The 23,051-nt window shown below is 36.1% G+C and overlaps 1 protein-coding gene across 1 annotated transcript in view; it reads right to left on the reverse strand.

Moving 5' to 3' along the window:
• LRP1B (LDL receptor related protein 1B) overlaps positions 1-23,051 on the reverse strand; it is a gene marked incomplete at its 5' end in the record, with an annotated part of 5,941,474 nt that overhangs the window by 278,651 nt on the left and 5,639,772 nt on the right. The window contains one exon of the mRNA XM_044073672.1: positions 1,910-2,014. Coding sequence (XP_043929607.1) covers positions 1,910-2,014 — 105 coding nt within the window. The remainder of the gene's footprint in view (positions 1-1,909; positions 2,015-23,051) is intronic.

Here is a 23,051-nt window from a genome sequence, read left to right on the forward strand (position 1 = left end):
CCCCCATCTATTGAATAGACTCCCTCTTCACATCAAGCAGAGTACCTCTTTACCCCTTTTTAAGCACAATCTGGAAAACTGGATGGGAAACAGAAAATATTCCCCTGAGATTCCACCCATGTCCCTGCTGGACAGGGGGACTGGGTTCTAATTTGTCTAAACATGGGCTAAACTCTTGGCTAGGCTTATAAGGGCCTCACAGCTAATATCCTAGTAACCTCCTATGATCCTATGATCTCCCACACGAACATCCATCAAAAAGCTAACTCAGCTTGGCGTAAATCTTTATCTCATCAGCTGGGTGGCCAAATGGCTCACCAATAGGACCAACAAGGTCAAAATAGGTGTCTCCAACTCTGACAGCAGAACTGTCACTAGTGGTGTTCCCCAGGAATCTGTCCTGGGACCCCTATTGTTTGGCATCTACTTCTCAGAGATTCAATCAAAGACAAAAGGCCTGTGGCTTGCCAAGTTTGTGGATGACTGTAAGTTGGGTGCTGTCATTAACTCCTCAAATGATGGTAACATACTACAAGAGGGTCTCACAGCAACAGATGACTGGTACCAAAATCATGGCCTTAAGTTAAATGCAAAAAATATATTGACATAGCATTCAGAAAAAAAAAACACAGCCCCTACTGATTACCACATCAACAGCAATCCCCTAAGCATACAACCTGTTGTGAGAGACCTGGGTACACATGTTGACAACAATCTCACATTTGACCATCATGTAGTGGCAGTGGTCAGAAACACATTTTACTTGGTTCATCTCATAAGTAAAGGGATGGCATTAGGAAAAAAGGAGGTTATTACCTCTCTGTACTCCTCTCTCATTAAAACAATAATTGAGTACAATGCCCCATTTGGTATGTACCTCTCCAAACACCTGCACCATCTGGAAAGGCCACAGAAATACCTCACAAATAGAATCGATGGTCTCCAACAACTGTCCTATGTGGACAGGCTTAAATCACTATCACTCTACTCGGTATCATACAGATTGCTCAGAGGTGGTCTGTCTCTCGCCTACAAGACAATCTCAGACCCTACCCTACTAGAGATGCTCCACATCCATACATCTAACTTCTCGTGCATTATCCAATCAAAAGGCCTAAATCTAGTATACATTAATAAAACCTGCTGGAGAGACAGATTTGTCTTCCTGAGGCTGCCCCCTCTCTGGAATAGACTCCTCATACACGTCACACAGAGTACAACACTGTCCCTTTTCAAACACAACCTTGGTGAGTGGATGTGAAATCAAAAATTTGTCCCGAGGGTTCCACCTGTGTCCCTCATTGAGAGGGGTGACAGATGCTGACTGAGGTTTCTTTATTGGGGATAAACTCTTGGCTAGGCTTGTAAGAGCCCCAGGGCCATTAGCCTAGTAACCTCCAATGATCTTATGGTCCTATGATTAATGGCTACGTGTTATTAAAATGTATTTCAAGTTTTGTGTGTTAAGATAATTGCTTTTATTTTATGATCAGAAAATATTGCAAGCTGCATTTTTAAATATATCATACAATACAGGTTATTTGAGAAGAAACAGAAACACCAGGCATTTGTGGTGAAAATTATTACTTAGTAAAAGACTGCAACTTTTTATAGGTCTGGAAGTAGAAAAGCAATTATTCCTCAAAGTAAGAACTCTTCATACTGTAAAGTACAAATATAAGATAACAATAAAAGCCAGCAAAAGCAAAAAATAACAAACTTGAGACTTACAGCTCATTCTTTAACATATGTAACCAAGTTTATAACAAAATGAACATGCTAATTTAAAGTTAATACTATAAGGAACTAAACTTTTATGAACTTTTTTGATGCAACAGTCACAATACATTTATATTGTATGCAGTGCTGTATATTGTAACGCTCTCATATAGCCATTTAGGATACTTACAAACAGACAGGCAAACTAGTGTCTGAGTCCAGTTGACATGTTCCTCCACTATAACAGTAGCCATCACATAACTGACAACTTGGAGCAACTTTTCCATTTGTGCAACTGTCATAATAAAAAAGAAAGAAAAATTATGTTACTTAGGATATCAAAACGTGTATGACTGTATAACTCATGGAAGTGGATGCTACAGAATCACAGATAATGATTAAAGATATATATATATTTCATAAATATGCAATACAGTTAAAATGTTAAGACAGATTTATTAATCTGTGTTGTAAATAGCAACAGGTCATATGTTATCAAACTGTTTTGATAGAACATCTGATTTAGAGAAATTATATTAAAACCAAATTCTGTGATTTACAGAAAATGTATTAAAAACAAATTCTTTCTTGAAGGCCAGTTTAAACACAACAATGTTGCTGACTCATTATTTTATAAAACATTATCATCGCATTTCATACCTTTTCTTGGAAGTATTAACAATATAACTATAGGCATTCTATTCCTTTATTCTTTAACAATAAAACTATAGATATTGTATTCCTTTAGTCTGGTATGCATATGAGGCAAAGGGTGTAAGAATGTTACTTGTTGTTCATTCATTCCTTCATTGACCAAGTCCATTTACATCCATTTCAGGATATGTTGAAGTCAGATCCTAATTAAGCACTCAGTGGACCCAAGGCAGACACAATTGTTGTGGATATGTTGCCAGTCCATCACAGGATGAAGTGACAGATATTCTGAAACAGCATCCACATCCACAGGCAATTTGGTGGATCACCAATTTGCCTCATGCAAATGATTGGAATGTGATAGCAAAGTGGTATTTGAGGTGAAAGCCAAAGGGACACAGGCAGGACATGTAGATTAAACAAACTGGAGAACCAAGTGCCAAGAGGCAGCCATGCTAATTACTATTTAACTATGCTGTCTTGCTACTTGTTATGTCTGTGATTAATACAATGATTTGTTTTAAGTTGATTTATACTAGCATAAATGTCACTAATGCACTATAGTATAACTAGTGCAAAATGCTTTGTTTCAGGATTCAGTCCTGTCGCTATACAGAGTTTGCAAATTCACTGTGTGTTAACATGGATATGGATTTAGTTGGGAGATGCCCATTTTCTTCCGTCTCCCAACGATATGTTGATTGGCTGACTACCCATCTATCCAACGATATCTATATCTGATTTACCTTCAGTTGGTTGACTAAAATGTACATCGACATCTGAAGCCAAACTACTCTTCTTCAAAAAACAAAACTTCAACTACCTAATATGCATGCAGCAAGGAGGAACCTCAACACGTGCAACTTTAAAGCATTGTTTTTTGCAGGGGGGCAAGCCCCCCTGTACCCACAGTGTGGAGAGCTGTGCCCCTCACACCCCTGCTAATTATATATACTAACTCTGAGATCACCCAATCCCCAGGGAAAAGGAATAGTCCCCTACCAGGGGATTGTCGATCTCTCACACTTGTTGACTATCTGTATAATTGAGCAAATGCAGTTGATTAAACAGATGTCGACCAAACTCCCTGATGATCTGCATATCTATATCTATATATACATATGCCTCTCTCTATCTCTCTCTCTACACTTAACCACGCAGCTATATTTCTTCAGTCTTTGAACTACCACCACTCCTAAGCTTTCCAGTCATTTTTGTGGCATAGTTAACAGTCTTGCTGAAATGCAGGTGCTTATGTCTACTGGCACTCCTCTGTCAAGTAAATTTGTAACCTGTCATATATCTGGATCAGGCTTGATAGACAGCTTCTTCCTGTTTTGAACTCATGCTGGTAGGGAATGTTATTGTCTACAAACATATGAAGCTTCCCTTCAGGATTCTGTCTCTGAATTTGCCTATCACTGTTTAAAGGAAAAAGACTAGTATTTCCCAGATTCCACATCTCCTGAATACGGAACCTCAGTTGCTGTCTTCCATTCCTAAGGCCTTCCTGCACTAGCCAGAGATCTGTTGACGATCTCCTGTGGTTGTCTGACACACACACACACACACACACACACACACACACACACACACACACACACACACACACACATACACACACACACACACACAGACACACACACATACACACGCTGACCAGGTGTCTGATGTCTGTAGGAAGCAGCCCATCTTGTTCTGCTTCATTTTCAATAAGAGCAGCGAGTTGCCCATCTACTTGTCCAGTGTTAGCCACTGCTGTTGTCATTGTGCTCTGCCTACCTTCCAGCATGTCCACTGCCTTTCCTTTCCTTTGTGAAGTTTGAAGCAAAGTGTTAGTTCAGTTCCTCTACACTTTCTTAGTCTTCAACAATCTCTCTTCTGTTTTTGCAAAATGTGAGCAGTTCTGACCTCACCTCCTCCTTTCTGTTAGCTACGTACATTGACCTTCCATCCCTACCTTTTTGATTCTTTCTGATAACTCCATTTCAGATTTACTGTTTGCTGTTCTTACTATGCATGTTTCAATTTTGCTGGCCTTCTTATATTGTAACTCTTCCACCTCCCAACCACCTTCTTTCCAATACCAAGTAGACACTGCATTTTGTTCTGATTGCTAGCATCACATTCCTAAATAGTCATAGCAGTCGTCACCCTCTTTTTCCTCTCTTACTTGTTACACACATTCCTTTCCATAATTTGGAGTATGCCATAGGTGCCCCATTCCCTTATCTTGTTTACCCCTTAATTTGCTCCCTATCTACTAACTTATACATAGACACCCACCACAGCACAGCATAATCCACATTTCAAAAATTCCCCACTATTGTCTTTGTTTTTTTTTTTCTATTTTATCTTTCCTATTCTCAGTACATTAATCTGCAAACTGGAATAATCACTGTTAGCTAGCGGCATGTTAACCTGGATGTCAGTGATACCCCTGCACTGGTTATGACCACACTCTTGTATTCATTTCAGTACAATTCTACACTAACTGGAATAACCATTAATGGTCCAAAACCTCAATTAATTCCAAGAACCCTTGTACAGGGCAACTTGGAATCTACTTGTCTGCTCTTGGCAAATTCATATCCTTATGAGTATTACCGCCTTATTCCTACCCCACTCCCTTATACTATCCTTCAGTTTCCTATCTGACATTGTAAAGCACACATCTGTAAGGGCTGCAACGCAGTTTGTTTAGATATGGCATAAACAAAATGTATTATTTATTTATTTCTTTGTTTATATTTGATTACCAGGAAAGTCTGACTCGGTAGAAGCCCATTTTCAGCACAGGCCCAGGGATAAAAGCTCCAAATTTTTACAAAACATTTTAAGAACAATAATTTTACATTTTTTAAAAATAAGACAAAAACATCTGTAGTTTAATTATAACACATTTGACATAATATAAAACCATTGGTTAAGAATCAACACAAGCTATATGGCAGTCATTTAATATTTACAGAAATTTTAGATGGTCTGCAGATAAATTAAAGGTACGTTAGTCTAATAAAAAAAGAAATTGCAATATGAAGTAAGGGAAAAACAGGCTTATGGTATATTTAGGGAGAAAGTCAGGCAAGAGAGTTTGACAGAAGTATGGAAGTAAGTAAAGAAGAGAGAGTGAGGAGGTATAAGAAATGACAAGGTACTTGTTCACATTTAGGGATATACTTTACCCATTTTATGAGCAAGAACAGAGATAGATTTTAGCAAGGAAATCTTTCAGAGTGATGAAGGATATTGGCCTAATGGATACAGATAAGGAGTTCCAGCCTTTTGCAGCTTTGTATGAGAACAGACAATGTCCAGCAGATTTGATAGGTTTGTAGACAGACAAGGAGTTTTTGGTCACTGCATCACAATGACCAACTGGGAGCATAGTTGTGTTGAATGTTTTTAGTACTAGATAGGCAGAGGGATGCTGGATAATTTTATAGGTGACAAGAAGCTGTGTATATGTTAGCTGGTGAGGCAGTTCTAAGCAATTTAGGCTTTTTAGTGCTATATAGTGGTGGGTTCTGAAAGGAATAGCTGTTGAAAATGTATTAACTTTATCATGGAATTGTTCAAGTTTTAATTTTTGTGAGCCTGGAGGTTAGTGAGGATGGGAGGACCATAAAGAAGTATGGGGAGGTGATAAATAGTGGCAAGTATAGTTTTAGTTGCATCACTGAGAAAGTTTTTGGCTTTTTTAAGTATCCCTAATGTCTGATGCATTTTTCTTATGCAATTTTGCATATGCAGGTCGAATGTAAGATTATCAGCTGCTATCGCCCCTAATAATCTGCTATAAGAAGTGACTTCAATGGTTGTATTATCAGGAGAGAGGACTTTAATTTTTTTTTTTTTTTCATGAGAGAAGGATTTGGGTAAAAAGTGGCAGTTTTGTCTTTTTGGGGTTGAATAAGAGTTGTAAGTTATGAAGCCATGTTTCAGTGGGTATTAAACCTTCCTAATTTTTTCTTTTCAAAAGTTATGTACTTACCATAGTGCTACATCAGTGTTGTCTTATTTTGTCTGGTTCAACAATTGGGTCATTGGATCTGACTTCACCACTTTTTCAAGAGCTTGCAAACTGAAGCCCTCCCTGCCCTGAATTCACTCTCGTTCCAGATTACCTCAGATCAAGTCTGCATTCTTATAGTTATAAATTTCCTACAGGAATGCATAAATACAGATCTAACGGAACATCCTGGATGACGAAGAAATTAAAAAAAAAAAAAAACAAACAAAACAAAAAAAAAAAACAGTCAGAAAGGCTGTCTAAAAAAGAATGGGCCCCTTCAAATGACAATTTAGGATGGGGGGCAAAGGGAGAGAGGGAAGTTGAACTGGATGAATCAAGATAACATGGATCTAGCATTATAGTAAGTACATACCTTTTGTATCCAATGTTGTATTTCTCATCCGATTTAACAACTGTGGCAGATTCCCAAGCTACCTGAAAAACCTGAGTGGTCCTAAGGAAGGATATTTCTGAGTATGGTGGAACCAAAGTATGTGTAGGACCTGGATTCTACATCCAACTTGTAGTGCGCCACAAAGGTATGAACCGTAGACAAAGTTGCTGAAGCATAAGTCTCATCAACCCTACCTAAAAAGGCAGTAGAGGCAGCCAAAGATCTGGCAGAATGTGCCTTTGGTTTGTCAGGTAAAGTCAATTCAGTCTTAACATAAACACAAACATACCAGTAACAAAATAAATAAATGCCAGATTCAACTTTCACAAAGGTTTGAATCTGTCAGTTTATTAAAATAAAAGTCCAACAATGATAAGCATTTTCCTCCCATAAAGACTTCATCAGATACACATTCAAAATGTAATGCACACTATAAATACCTTGACAAAGTTCCATCCATCCTAAATCAACCAATTAAATAATTAAATACTTGCATAAAATAATGCCTCTTAAAAGTCCCATCCCTATTCTAAAAGAATAATATTACATGTCCATATTCAACAACAACCCACATTCAAAAAGCTTTTTAAAAAATGCTTTTAAAAATAAAACACTTAGGTTTTCTCTCTTCCCCAAGTTCATATTAAACAACCATTGAAAAAAATCTTTAAAAACAGTAAAAGTAGAAAAGTAAGTAAACCTCTTTATATGAAAGCTGCCTTTTCATTTAAAACTGGTTTCAGAGACACTTGTTCATTTAAACTGGGGGTAATGTGGGATTCAACGTAAGCTGCCATATCAATTCTCCATTCATTAATAACCTTTTCCAGTCACCGCCTCTTGGATTCAATTTTATACTTTCTAAAATATCAAATGTAAATTGAGTTAACGTGCTACAAACAGTGGAATGTTTATACAGTGCACTAGTCTCCTTTTTTATAGTAATGCTGTAAACATGTTCATATATTCTAGATTTCAAGGCTCTATCAGCCTTTCCTATATAGAAAGCCAGACAATCATCACATTTAACTAAATTAATCAATCTACACGTGCCACAATTTCCGTTTTGAAAAATGACCCTACTCTGTAACACATTTTCCAAAATCAAACTAAGTTCCCTTGTTATAAATGAGCAACATTTACAGCTGGCACATGGACCAATCCCTGATAATACAGTCAAAAAGCCATCTGGACAACGTTACTTTAGAAACTCCTTGGTCAGCTTAGCTTTTGAAAATGCAAGGATGAGTTGATCAGACTTTCTGGTATCCTTTATCCTGTGTAAATAAAACCTAAGTTGTTGATGAATGCTAGTAAATATAGGGTATATTCCCCTCCCTTTGGCGGAGAACTTTGGAAAAAAAATGGTAGACTGAGTTTGCTTTAGAGGCCACCTCTGTTTAAAAGTGGGGAGTTATTTTCAAATAATCTCTGTCTTTTTGAAGAAAAAAGTTTCACTATGACAAACTCACCACTTCAAAGGTCAAGTCTAGCTGTGCGAATCCTGCATGTTGACAGTTGGCATGTCAAATACCAGCATTATGGACTGTCTGAACTTGTCACTCTTCTGGATCCATATTAGTGCCTGTTCCTGGGTGGTAGGTAGTTTCATTGTTCAGTGTTATGTTCATGTATGTTGGTGTTTGGCACACTGGCTTTCGAGGAAGGTTTTGGGGATATGTACACGTGACATTTGGAGCAGTGAGATTTAACAGTAAACCAAAAAAAAAAAGTTTACATGATAGAGCAACTCTGAAACTCTCCTCAAAGAAGTAATAGCCACCAAAAAGAAAGTCTTCCAAGAAATAAATTTTATATCTACAGGAAAAGCAAGCTCGAACTGTCAAAGCCTGAAGTATGATAGTAATATCTCAAGGTGGAACTGAATCTCTGATTGGTAGTATTAAAAGGAAGGTACCTGTCAAAAAGCCTTGTAAGTCTTTATAAAAGCAATAGAAGTCTAATTCTACTCAATGTGAAAATTGAAAATGGCTACTGACTGTACCTCAGTAGCTAAAAAAACTAGATCCTTTGTGAAACAATTCTACCAAAAAATCTAAAATCTTAAGGAAGACCATATTGTAAATCTTTTCCATTTACTAAGATAAACAGTTTTGGCATTTGCTTCTTGTGAGGAGGATAAAATTTGAATAATTGGGGCAGATACCTTAGCATCCCTGGCTACCATTAAAATTGCAGAAACTATGCAGCTAATTTCAGCATTTTTAGGTTCTGGTTAGGCAAACCAGATGGGTGATATAGAAGATCTTGATGACAGTCCTACAACTAAAGCCTGTATCGGATAAGGCCAGGAAAGGGGAAACAAACCTGCCAGGGCCAGAAGGGAGCAATAAGGATACCTGCTGGCTTTTTGAATAAACTTTGTTATTAGGGGAAAGGGGGGGGAATGCATAAAGGAGGCTTAGGGCCAGTTGTGGAGTACAGTGTCCCTTGATGTCTGTCTTTGTGTAGGGATCAGGGCAACGTAACTGATGCATTTGTTGTTCAGGCACAAAGCGAAATGATTGGAGCAAGATTGGCCCCAGTGACTGAAAATCTGTCATCACTGTCTGATTGAGGGACCACTGGTAGGGCAGAAAAATATACCTATTCATTTTGTCCACCAGAACATTTGAAGTCCCTGGGATGTGCATTGCAATTAAAAACTGACAGGAAGGCATCATCCACTGCTACATTTTCATGGTTTCCTAGCACAATGGGTATGAATGGGTTCCTAATTGCTTGTTGCTATATGAACTAATGCCATGTTTTCTGCTTGATGGAAATCACACCCTTGAAGACGATGTTCTGAAAGGCCTGCAATGCTAGGAGAACTCCACTTATCATCAAGACATTGATGCGAACACTGGAGTCTGTAATCGACCAAGAACCCTAAAGAGTCTTCCCTTCAAAATGCTCTGTACGATCCCAATAGGGAAGTGTCCCTGGTCATTGTGGCTACTAGGGGTGCTGGGGAGGAAGATTGGCCCCCATGATACCATAGGGGAGCTCAACCACTAGCTGGTGTATTTTCTGCATATCTGTGTGAAACATATTGTTGCATGAAAGGGATGAGGCATTAGACACCATTGAACAGAAAGTGTCCATTGCAGGACCCCTCATATAATACCTTGTCTGATGGACTAGCAAGATCAAGGGAGCAATCGAGCCCAGAAGTTGGAGAATAAGTCTTACTAGTAGACAAGGGTAATAACCTCTGAAGCAACTGGATGCAGAGACAAGATTTTGGATTGTGAGAGCCTTTCTATTTGAATATTCTTCTCCAGATATAACCTATAAACTCTTTTGACTGCACTGGAGTCCGAAGACTCTTGACAAAATTGGCAGCTAATTCCCAGCTGTGGAGTTAGATGGTGCAAGAAGTTCCTGCAATGAACTATTAGACCCTTGATTGGTGCACTAAGGTACCAATTGTCCAAATACAGGAATAATTGGAAGCACCGCAGCCTGAAATATAGCGCAACCACCTCCATGTATTTGATGAACACTCTGGTGGCTGTGGTGAGACTAAAGGGCATTGGTCTGAAATGGAAATGATTGGCTACCAGGCAGAAATGGAGAAATATTCTTGAATGCTTTGATATCTTGATATGGTACTACACATCCTGGAGTACTGCGGCCATCCGATTTCTTTTTTCTGTTTCATGAACTGGTTGAGGGAGCATAGGTCTAAGATGAGCTTTAGGTCCCCTGTTTTCATTGGAACTAAAAGGAATCTTGAATAGACTCCAGATCCTGATTGTTATGGGAGACATGTTGAATGACACTCTTTTATAGCAGTTTTAAAACTTCTGCTGCTGCTAATTCCAGCTGCTGGGCAGAACATATGGAATTTTCTTCTTTTTTTTTTTTTCTTCTTTTTCTGAGAAAGGGAATCAAAAAGAATAACATAGCCCCTGGTGATTATCTTCTCCAACCACAAATCTCTAGTGATGGCCTGCCTGACTTGTGGATATAGGGATTAAGTGCCCCCTGACAGCCCCCAAGTATGCAGTACTTGGGCAACCATCCAGGTCCACTGGTAGGGTTTCTCTGTGAATTGACCATGAACTCCCTGATTTTGCAGTCCTCCTCTGCCTCAGGTATGACATCCATTAAAATCACTCCTCACTCTTCCCTGAGAGGGTCTATCTGCAGAACCATCCTGGCAAAAACACTAGGATTTTTGAAAAGAGAGTTTTACCCCCCCCCCCCCTTTCTGGTTTCAGGAGAAGGTCCTTTTTGGGATGGAAAAGCATTTTCCAACTACAGACAGGGGCTTGCTTTCCATCACTTTAGTTCCAAAGAGTCAAACCATCAAAGGGGACATTGAAGTCAACCACAAAGTCTCAAATGCACATTTAGGCATGCTAACAAATAGCAGTGCTGGTCCCTGCTGCCTTGGCTGTACCATCAAAGGCATTCAAAAGCAGATGCGTGGACACATTGGTCATTGACTAGAGGGCAGACAACTGGGATTCCACTGACTTTTAGACTACCACAGGTACATTTCTCAAGAGGAATTTTGTCAGTTCTTTTGTCAACTCCCTCCAAAAATGTGTCATGTGAACTAGGTAGTTCAGCACTTTTAGTTCAAATGCCACTGAAGCATACATCCTTTCCCAATTCTATCCAAAGTCAAAGTTTACTGAGGGGATGAACAGACATGTTCTCTTCAGACAGCTCTTTCTAAGTGGCAGCTGCAAGTATCATAGCATCTACTTAAGGACCCTTGCTCCAGTGGAGTTTAGTCCTACATGCTACCAAAATCTTACTAGGTTTTCATGGGATTGGCTCCACCACATCAAGTTCCATTCATGCTCACTGGGAAACTAGCTCTATAAGTTCTTCAGTGAGAACAAGCAAACCTCCATGAGGGAAAATAGCCAGCTACAAATACCTCAAAGAACACTAACTCCTCATGAAAAGGAGCTTCAGAGGACCAGGTACTCCTTGTTTCATTAACTTCAGATGGTCTGCAAAGGGTATGTCTTCTAGACAGGATCATTGGGAGCCCTCTCTCTCATGAAAATCTGTGTCTTCAGTGACTGACTCCTTTTACAAGTCCATTTTCTTGCAAGCCCCCTCCATGTGTCAATTTTTGAGGAAGGTTCAAAATCAGATGTGGAGCTCACCTAGTGAGAATCCCCAAGGCTGAAGGGGGCTGCTTGTCTCTGTCAATCAGGATGAGTGGATACAGAAATAGGATCCATGGAAGGTTAAAATAAAGCCAAGTGTGGTAGAGTCCCATACTCTCCTGACCTGCAGAGTACCCTCTCAATTGTCCCAAAAGCCAAAGAAGAAATTGGGACCGAGGGAGCAGCTACCTGATCAGCAGGGGGAAAGATTAGGGTACCCTCAGTACTGAACTGGCTTTCAGCCCTACAATGTTGCTGAGCTGTGAAGCACAGAAGTACTGAGTAGAAGAGGAAGATGCAAGAACTTTGGAGTTAACTACCACCCCCCAGGCCTCAGCTCATGTGCTGTGGTTTCTAGTCTCGTCCTGATCTGACATTTCCAGAGTTGATACAGTAATAGAAACTGTTAAAACTGAAGTTGAAAAAGCTATCAACTCCAAAGGTGGTGCTCTAAGGCCATACTCAGATTTGTGGGCTTCGGATTCAACAGTCTGACTGGAACAGGAGAAACCAGTAGCAAGTCTGTGCCCAGAGCCCCAGAAGAAGACAGAACTAGGGTGACTCCAAACTGAATCTTTGTCTGAAAGAACTTCTGCATCATCCTGTCAATGACAGCTTCTGAAAGACTCCTCTACAAAAAAGAGACATATAGGATTAAGCCACCAGAGGTGGCCAAGACGAGCACTGCTCTTAGAGGTATGGGGAATGAAGCCTTGTACTCAGTGGTTCCAGTGATGTAAAGGGACTGACAGTGATTGGATCCAATTACACTCTGGATCTAAACACCTTAGTGTTTCTGGGGCTGGGCTGGACTTCTGCAACAGACCTGGGATATTTTTATGTATATATCTGGTCGCTTTCCTTGTTATCTCTCTTTACCTTTGTCAGGTTCCTTGGGTTTTTCTCCCTCTCTTTCTCCATTTGCACCTTTACTTTCTCATCTTTGTTGACAAAGAAAATGTCTGGGGCAAGGGGTGAGGGACTCCCCATTCAGTCAGAAGGAAGGCCATTCAGCATTAACTTATCTCTGAATTACTGTAAAGCTGATGCCCCAAATGAAGCACAGTCTGCATCTAAATGTGCAACCCCTAAACATCAGCCAGTCCTCACCCTACTGGCAGTACTTACTTAGAAAAACATCAATATATGCAGCATCACAGAGAGCTGGTTTAAGACCAGTAAAATAATTCCATCAGTTCAGGGCTTCAATGCCTACTGCATTAGAAGAAGACACTAGTTACACAAGATAATGACCTGGAACTCTTCCATGTGCAACATACTATAATCAAAATCGCTTATCACATTATATATAACTACAGGACCCTCTCTATGTTCCCATTTGAACTGGACCGCCTACTTAACCAGTAGGGATGCTGGGTGTATTAAAAGAAACACCATTGTCTTTGGAAACTTCAACTATCTCTCCACATAAACTGTGAGATTTAAACATCCTCAAGTATGTATACACAGTGATTTCTGGACTTCATCAGTGCAAACTTTGAAAAAGTTAGTCCATAGCCCAAAGGGGGAACTAAAATCCTAGACTTGATCTTTTATAATAAGGAGCATCTCTGCTCCCCCTCCATGACCAAACCAGATGATAAGACAGTCACATTCACTATAAAACTTAAACCTAAGCAAAGGCTAATCTACTAAACCTGAGTAATGATCTGATAAGATTCAAAAAGTCCTTCCACCTTTGTCAATCCCTCCACCTACTTGGAATCCTTTACTGCCAAATTCTATGTACATGTAAATATGCATGTTATTAACAGCACATGAACATGCTATAAAAACATGCTTAATAATAACTCATGAAAGTGATCTTGTGCCTGAAGTTTTGCTTCACGTTTTATGGTCATTTTTAATTAGCAGTGAACAGTTATCTCCCTGCTCTACTCTCCAAAGACCCACTTCTTCCACTAGTTTTTCATCATTTAGACAAATAAAACATTGTCAGAAATACTCTTTAATGCAATCTATATTGTATTGCATTGTGGAGGAAGTGAAAAGCACCACATGCCTTGGAATACATCATCTGGAACCTGAGAACAGCATGACCGTATTCAGCAGTAAACAGACAAGGAGCAATAAAGGCAGGATGGTACGACTCAAGGTAAAAAAGAGTAAAAAAGAAATGGAGGAACCATAAATCAGAGACAAAAAAAAGACAACTGGTTCATAGTTTAGCTTTAGAAAATATGCAGGTAGATGTAATCAATGACTATTTTGTGGATTTTGTAGGTTATTATCAGAAAACAAGGATGAAATAGGTTAATGGAAATGGAAAAAAAAACAAAGAAGAAAACAGTGTTGAAAAAGTACAGGATAGTGAAGACAATGGAACAAAACTGAAGGGAGGGAAGCAATGCATCACAGGGTATGCAACATCAGATGAAGTCAGTGGAAACAGAGTAGTCAGAGAATTATATTCTGGACTAGCTCTAAAAAAAATGTGCCACTGTTCTTATATTACCTTGGATTGATAAAAATCTGGCCAAAATAAGAAATCTAGGTATTTAGAAAAAGTGTGTAAAGAACAAAAACAATTCAACAGTGTATACCAATGAAGCAAACATAGAAGGACCATAAAAGTAAACTTCAAGCATGTTTATTAAATCAAAACCAGTGCACAAGAACAGGTAAGTGCTCTCACAGTTAGTTTCATTAGACCAAAATATTGCACACTCCATAAATAAGTTTAAATACAGCAACCTGGTGAATCAAACTACATGATGGAAGTCACATGATAAAAAAAAAAAATCAAATGATAAAAAAAAAAAAAATCACATGATTAAAAAAAATCACATGATAAAAATCATTGGGTTGTACCTTAAACACATACTGAGTACAATATAAAACATGAGTTTATAACTAACTTTCACCATGAAAGCAAATATGCAAATAACAAAAAACAACATTCTATTTAAAAAAAATAAATTATATATATATATATATATATATATATATATATATATATATATATATATATATATATACACACACACACACACACACACACACACACACATATATTTATATATATAAATATATATACATACATAAATATATGTATATATAATCATAAAACCATCAGTTAAAAAGTCATTGCACTTTTAAATGCCTAGATTTCAATACAAGTTTGAGGGAAGCTTTTTCATTTAAGCCTTTCCTCCTATCTGCCCTAAGTCTGATAATCCATCTCCCTTCTTTATTCCCAGTGCAGTTCCTGATATCACCTTCTCTTATACTAGGAAAGGTACAGTTAATGGCCAAAAAACGGAAGGCATGACTAACCCCGTCTTACATAACATGCTTAGATAGGGCATTGTTCCTAGAACCTATCCTTATGTTGTATAGATGTTCCCTAATCCTGCCTTTGAACATCCTATCAATTTTACCCACATAATAGTGAGGTAAAACACATGCTGGGTAAGGCAGTTAGCAGACACCTTAAACACTTTGTTATTTGCATATGTTTTCATGGTGAAAGTTAGTTAAACTCCTGTTTTATATTGTACTCAATATGTATTTAAGGTACAACCCAATGCTTTTTATCATGTGATTTATTAATTGATTTTTACCATTTTTTTATTATGTGACTTTCATCATGTAGTTTGATTGGCCAGGTTGCTGTATTTAAACTTGGTTATGGGGTGTGCAATATTTTGATCTGATGAAGCTAACTGTGAAAGTGCTTACCTGTTCTTGTGCATTGGGTTCGTTTTAATAAACATGCTTGAAATTTACTTTTATGGTCCTTTTATGTGTTTGCTTCATTGTATACACTGTTGGATTATTTTATTTAAGCTTCTTTTCATTCAGCAAGGCATTTATCCTTTGGAGTGCTGTTTGGTTTTGTTTTAACAAAAACAATTCCCTTTTGCACACTTTAATACCTTTAGCACAGAGAGGATGATGCATTTCTTAGCCGTACTACTGATCTCCTTAAATCATACAAGCTATGAGAAGGTTCTTGTTCTTTCTGGGGTAGAATATGGGCACAGTAGTTTGCTTGTGAGGTACACAAAGTCTGCAAAAACTGTCTTACTCTTCCACTTTTTCCTACATCATTTCAATACACTGAAACTGGTCAGTAATGCTTTGTAATGACTTTGAGGAAAATAACTGCATTAACCTGGAAGTCTGCATCCATAATCCATAGTTTTTCCAGAGTTTTTGATTTCGTTTTAGAATTTTTTAAAGTGCCTTTTCAGCCAGTGATGGCATGAGCAAAAAGCAGCACCAAGGAAATAAATTCAGAGCTACTATTCAACCTTTCTTTTCTTACATCCTTGCAATACAGCACTGTATCAACTGATTTAAGCCAGAGGTCTCAGATACATTTAAAAACTTTTTTTTCAATATTTTGATCCAATGAATGGATGAACAAAAAGTGTGTGTAAAGAAAGAAATGCCACCATCTGCACCACCCACCTCTAATGTTTTACTGTGAGCAAAGTGGAACAATAATGATCATAGCAATGTAGTCCAACTTGTTGCTCTTAAGCAGTTCACTCCCCCTAGACAAGCTATAATGACTATTTGTACATGCCTCTAAGATATGAAAGACAAGAAATAATGAGGACACTATCCCCATTGACCATCTGTGCACAACTCTGAGCATTGTCAATTGTAGTCTCCGTGGGTTCAGGGCAGATGCAACAACTAAGCCTTTGTTAAAATCCATTTATATAGCCTGGATGATAGGAGTTACCAGGTCACCAGAAGCCCTGAGGTTCTGCTGACTGTTCTATGCCTTTTTTTGAAAGATAATGACTTAAGTGCTCATTTGTTTTACCCAACCCAGTGGAATTATGTATATGACCAGCAATCTTGTCTGTGTCTCCACAGATAAAAATGGTAAAAAACAAAAAAACCTGTTCAACAACCACAGGAGGCAAGATAAAAACTGTATTCAAGACAAGCTCTTTCACAGAGAAAATAGTACTAAAATATCATTGACAGACATATCAATAAACCAATACACAGTGAATGACCTAAAGAAAAAACATGTACTGCATGCAGTCAGTTCAAGGTTTCAATTTCCTTTGACTTAAAACAGGTTTAAGGCTATGACATTCATTCAAACCTGGCAACGTAGTCGCATTCGACTTAATAATCTATTTATACTCTTGTTCTTCAGTGCAACTTCTTATCACTTCCCCTGATAGGTTCATAGGTTCATAGGTTCATAGGTTCATAGTATTAATGTTTAAACATTTTAAAACCACAGAAATAAAACAATGGTGTATACCTTCTGTAACAACATGCTTCACAAGTGCATTATAAAGATTATGTTTCTTTTATATCATAAATGTGCTAATGAATCCTATCTTTAAGCCATTGATTAGTTTTCCCTATGTAAAACCTATTACACGCGCAGCATGTCACTACATAGACTAAGTGCTTGGCACTGCATTTTGCATAATGGTAAAAATGGTACTTTGAGTAATAGAGTGAACAAAAAATAACACTAGTGTCAATGTAGTGAGAATAATTACAAAACTCTGAGGGATATATACCTTTACATACAGGTAGAATGTAAGAACTCTTCACATCAACACAACTATTATAACATAATTGTGTCTTCCAATTACTTCTGCTTTTGAAAGTGAAACACATTTCTTCAACAACTATCCCACTCATATCTGCATCTGGGGCTAAAATCTGCCTATTCTTTTTAATGATCTCAGAATACATATAGATGTCTCTCAAGTATGTCATAGGTAATCTCAGTGGTAATTGATAATCATGATATCTTCCTTTTCTGCTTCACAGAAATCATATTAGACCTGCAAAGGCAGAATAATAAGCAAAAACAAAGTAACTTTCTTTCACAGACAACCCATCAATTACAGTTATTGGAGTACATCTGAGATAGCAGACTGTTATAAAATAAAAAATAAATAAATAAGGGCCACAGAGTAGCATTACGTGTTCATGTACATTATATTCAATAGCAGGTTCTGAATAAATGCATTTTCCAAAAGTATGAAGTTTTAAACTGAAGTGTCTGTCATTATTTTTGTGACTACACACTGGAAAGCCATAATATTTGCAGGAAAGATACAAAAAATGACGCAAAATCCTCTGTGAGAGATGAAAGCATGAATATCAGCATACATCTCAACTGTTTTGTGCAAGCATTAGAGACAAAGCCAAAAATAAAGGAAGGCAAAAACAATAAAATATTAATCCAATTCATTTAAAAAGTTAATAGAACAATAGGTTTTGCATTGGCATTCATTTCTGCAACATGAAGCATGGAACTCTAATGTCTTGAATTATTAACTGACTGTAATCCTCAGTGATTTACCAGGAATCCAATAGTTTATGGAGAAAAGCATAAAATATGACATAAAATTAGGGGCAGTTGGGAGCTATAACAGTTATTGCCTGACAGGGTACAAATAATATTTTCTGCTACAAACCAGACCACTCACAGTACTAAAACAACAACAAAGCAAAAAGCAGAGAAACAGTGCGTGAATAAGACACCCAGAAAACAACACTTTTCATTGCTAAGGCTGAGCAAATTTCTTCCAAAAGTCACCACCAAGGTGTTGAATAATTGACACTGCTTTATTCTAACCAATGTCTGCATAACGAGTTTAAAGTACTCCAAACAAAACCGACATATAAATTCAGTCAGTATCAGATTATTCAAACCAAATTAACACTACATGAAATGAAAGTTTTCATCCTGCTATTAGGATTTCATCAGAAAAGATTTTTAAATAACGTCAGTGGGCTAATTATATACAGTTCTGGTTCCTACATCATACCCTTAACCATATACATTCAATTAAAGTTATATACCATGTACAAAAAGCATGTAAAAATAATGTATGGAACTTCATAACTTAGATGATATGTACAATAATATATAACACTGTGATAATGTTAAAAATATATAAATGCAATAAATATATATTATATATATATATATATATTTATGTTATAGTTACATCATATAAGTATATATATATATATATATATATATATATATATATATATATATATATATATATATATATATATATATATATATATATATATATATATATATATATATATATATATATATATATATATATATATATATATATATACATACATACATATATATATATAGAGAGAGAGAGAGAGAGAGAGAGAGTGATACAGGTCTACTTTGTTTCTTTGAATCTCATTTCACTGAATTTCATTTCACCCTGACCACTTAGCTGAATACTCAAATTACTGTAAACTCATTTCACTGAATCTCATTCCCCTGAACTGCAGTTAGTATACATGGTACTGTGTAGAGTACTGTAAGGTAAGTAAAAGGTATATGCCCTTTTTCCCACTGAAGTGCGATCCTGAAGTTAGTATATATAGTTAGGAGGGGTGTGGGGGGGCATAGCCCCCCACTTAGTTTGAGTACATATTGTCTTCTGGAGAGAGTTAGTCATTGGTGTTATAACTATGCATGTCTATTGTTTAAAATTAATTGTTTTGAAGTTTTTGGTAACATAGAATATAAAACAAACCAGGTATATGATGTTCAGGTATTGCGATGGGCGCTACATGTGCCCCTATGTTTGCTAACCTTATTATGGCTTATTGGTAAGACAATTTTATCTTCCCTTCACAATATAGAAACTGTTGGTAACTGTATGGGACATCCTTGGATTTTTTAATAATTTTTTGGACAGATACCTTGGATAAATTAAATATTTTTTTTGAAATTTTGCATTCTTCTACAGGTCTTTTAGAATTTACTATGAACTTTTCTAGTGAAGAGATTAATTATTAGAATAATACAATTTTGAAGATAAGAAATAGGTCCTGTTTAGAATCATATTTATATAGGAAACGGTCTTATTCAAATTCCTTACTACCCTATAGCAGCTGGAACCCATTCCATCAGAGGAAATCATTGGGAAAAGGGTTATTTGTGAGACTTTAACAAATTGTGTCCCATAATGGCAGGTTTGATCAGGAAACTGATAAACTGAAAAGATTGTTTCAGGTTCATATTTATCACAGTAGGTTGTTGTATAAGATCTATCATGAGTTTAAATTAGAAAGGGACAAAGGGAATTTTTTACCCCTTCTAGGGATGGGTACCCAGTACATAAGACCCCTAATGATAGTCAGGGTGTATGTAGTAGAGCTATGACATTAACCTACAATGCTGACTGACTTTAGAGCTATGAGAAACATTATGTATAAGAACTGGATCATTTTTATATTAATCAGGAACATTTAAATATGATGGGTTGTTTATCTACAGTGGTTTAGAAGAAAGATAACTGTTCTAAGTTGCTTATAGAGAGAATAAGCCAACATGAGAATGTGGGGTATATGAAAAAGTGTGGACAGTGTAATCAAAGTAAATTTATTACAGAAGGATCTGTACTTAGTATACATGGGTATAAGATGGTGAAACTTAGATGTACATTTCATTGTTTTAGTCTTGCAGTGGTTTATGTGGCACAGTGCTGGTAATGCATATGCTTTTATATAGGTACAACAACACAACCTTCTAAAGTTAGGATTTACCGTCATTTATATAACATCAAGATGGAAGATGATCATAATGCATTATACAGGCACATTAGTATTAACAGTGATTATAGTTTAAAGTTTAATATAGTCGATCAAGTCAAACTTGGTAGTCAGAGAGGTTCTGAGGATGATGTTTTAGGATTAATAGAGCTTAAATAGCAACTTAGAACCAACTCGTCTATAATACCAGGGCTTAATGATGTGACATCTATTTCAAGAGCTCTGCAGCTAAAAGCTGTTTTATATTTTCAACATATAAACAAAAAATAGTTAATTTCTTATAGTTTCAGCATTTATATATTTGTATTGTTGTAACAGGATGTGATTATAGTTATCCAACATTTTAGTGGTATAGATGTAACTTATAAATTAGTACAAGTTTTACAGAATTACATAATTGATTTATGTAAACCTTTTGACCATGTGATGCAAGTTAAAATATATGTAAGTCAGTGAACTTAGGTTGTAAGAAGTCTGGATACTTCAACGAAACAGCTAACTGAGATTAAAAAAGTGTGGTTCCTACATTTGGTTATCATTTGTTCTGAGTTAAAACAATATAAACAACACCCCCTACTATTACAATTATGATGTTGGCTATTGTAGGTATATTTATTTCTATCAGGGATGTATAAATGGTCTACATTCGCTATGTATGGACATTGCCTACAAATCCCCATATTTTTATACAACTGCATTGCCTGGGTTATCTACTGAGAAGCTATACCTTACTCTCTAATATGTTCTTTATATATTTCCCTTTTTCTAAAAATAAAGGTAATAGGTTCTGTAAAAATGTCTGGAAGATCAGACACCTTAGAAAGCATATTCGAGTTTCTTAAAAATAATACTTTTCAGAATATTTACATCTGTATTGTAATTCATAATAAATGCATCATCATAATGAACTCTTTCTTTCTTTATGTTGTCAGTGGTATTACTATTATTTACAACCATCTGATAAGTAATTATATCACCTTTCCATAATATAAGTTGATATTTTATAGTTCTACCTATTTTGACCTCCTTTAAGATGTTGTTTACTAAACTGGATATTTTTCTCTCCAAAAACATATTTTTTACTCTGTCATTATTCTAAAAATCCCTATCATCAGATACTATGCATGCCACCTTAATAAACTGACTCTTTACCATACTTTTCTTCTGTTTTAAAGGGTGTTCACTGGTAAAATACAAATATGAAGTAGAAAAAGTGTCCTTCCTATATATGGTTTATTTAAACCTTTTATGATGATCTAACTTATATATTGTTACAGCTAAATAATTTCCCTTCTCATATGTAATATTATGTGTGAATTTAAAAAAAATGTTGTAGACTCCCCAATATATTTGACAAATTCCTCTAATTGCTCTTCACTATCTTTCCAAAATATACATAAGTCATCTAAAAACATTTATAAAAATTCCAACAGTTTGTAAAATGTGAATTTAAAATACATTTTTGTTCCCACATATTAAGAACCATATTCATAAAGATGGGACCACAGTTTGCTTCCATGGCAATCCCCTTTACCTGTTTATTATATTATCCCTCAAAGTATATAAAATTATTTTTTAAAATTAACTACATAGATTCCATCAATAATTTAATCTTCTTTGTATCCAGTCTTATGTTTGATTAAATGTTCTTTAAACCATTCCATTCCTTATATCATGAGGCATTTTTAAAATAAATTTATAATATCTATTTTTACAAATATCAAATTCTAACCATAAAGTTAATCATTAACTTCTTTTAAAAAATCCCATGAATCTTTTAAAATTAGTTGATTACTTTTCCAATATGTATTCAAATTTTGGTCTATATATACTGACAAAGAATAAGTTTTTGATCCATTTGCAGCAAAAATTAACCTCAGAGGGAGTTATCAATATCCTTATGGACTTTTGGGATATTGAAAAGGGGAGGTGTTATCGCTCAGTGTAGAAAAAAATTATACATGTCTGTGTCAATTACCCCTTGCAAAAGGAGGTTTTTAAAATAATAATCTGTCTTAGAATAAGCAATGTTTCTTTTGTTATTAGAGACAGACATGTATTTATCTCCATTACATAATATTTCCATAATTTTACAAGTGTATTCATGGTGTTCATTACAACTATGCCTCTTCCTTTATCTGACTATATGATTTAAATGTTTTTATTCTCTCTTAATTGATCAAGTTGTAGTTCTTTGTATTATGTTTCTGTAACTTAACATAAACAATATGATGTATAGTTCTTTGATTTATATATGTTTTACATTTTCAATTTTTTATTTGTATTATTGTACATATCAATTAAGTTATAAAGTTTGATACATTATTTTCACATGATTTTTGTATATGATATATAACTTTGAATGTAAATGGCTAAAGGGATGATGTAGGAACTAGAATTATATATAATGTGTCCACTGAGGCTATTTAAACATTTTTTTCTGATGAACTCCTAATAGCAGGATAAAAACACTGGTAATATATAGCATTAATTTGGCTGGAGTGATTATAATTCTGACTGAATTTATATGTTTATTTTGTTTGGAGTGATTTTACCCATTTATGTGAACTTTGTT

The sequence above is a fragment of the Protopterus annectens genome, chromosome 6.part0 (genome assembly GCF_019279795.1).
Source record: "Protopterus annectens isolate FY-2018-M chromosome 6.part0, PAN1.0, whole genome shotgun sequence".
Classification (NCBI taxonomy): domain Eukaryota; kingdom Metazoa; phylum Chordata; order Ceratodontiformes; family Protopteridae; genus Protopterus; species Protopterus annectens.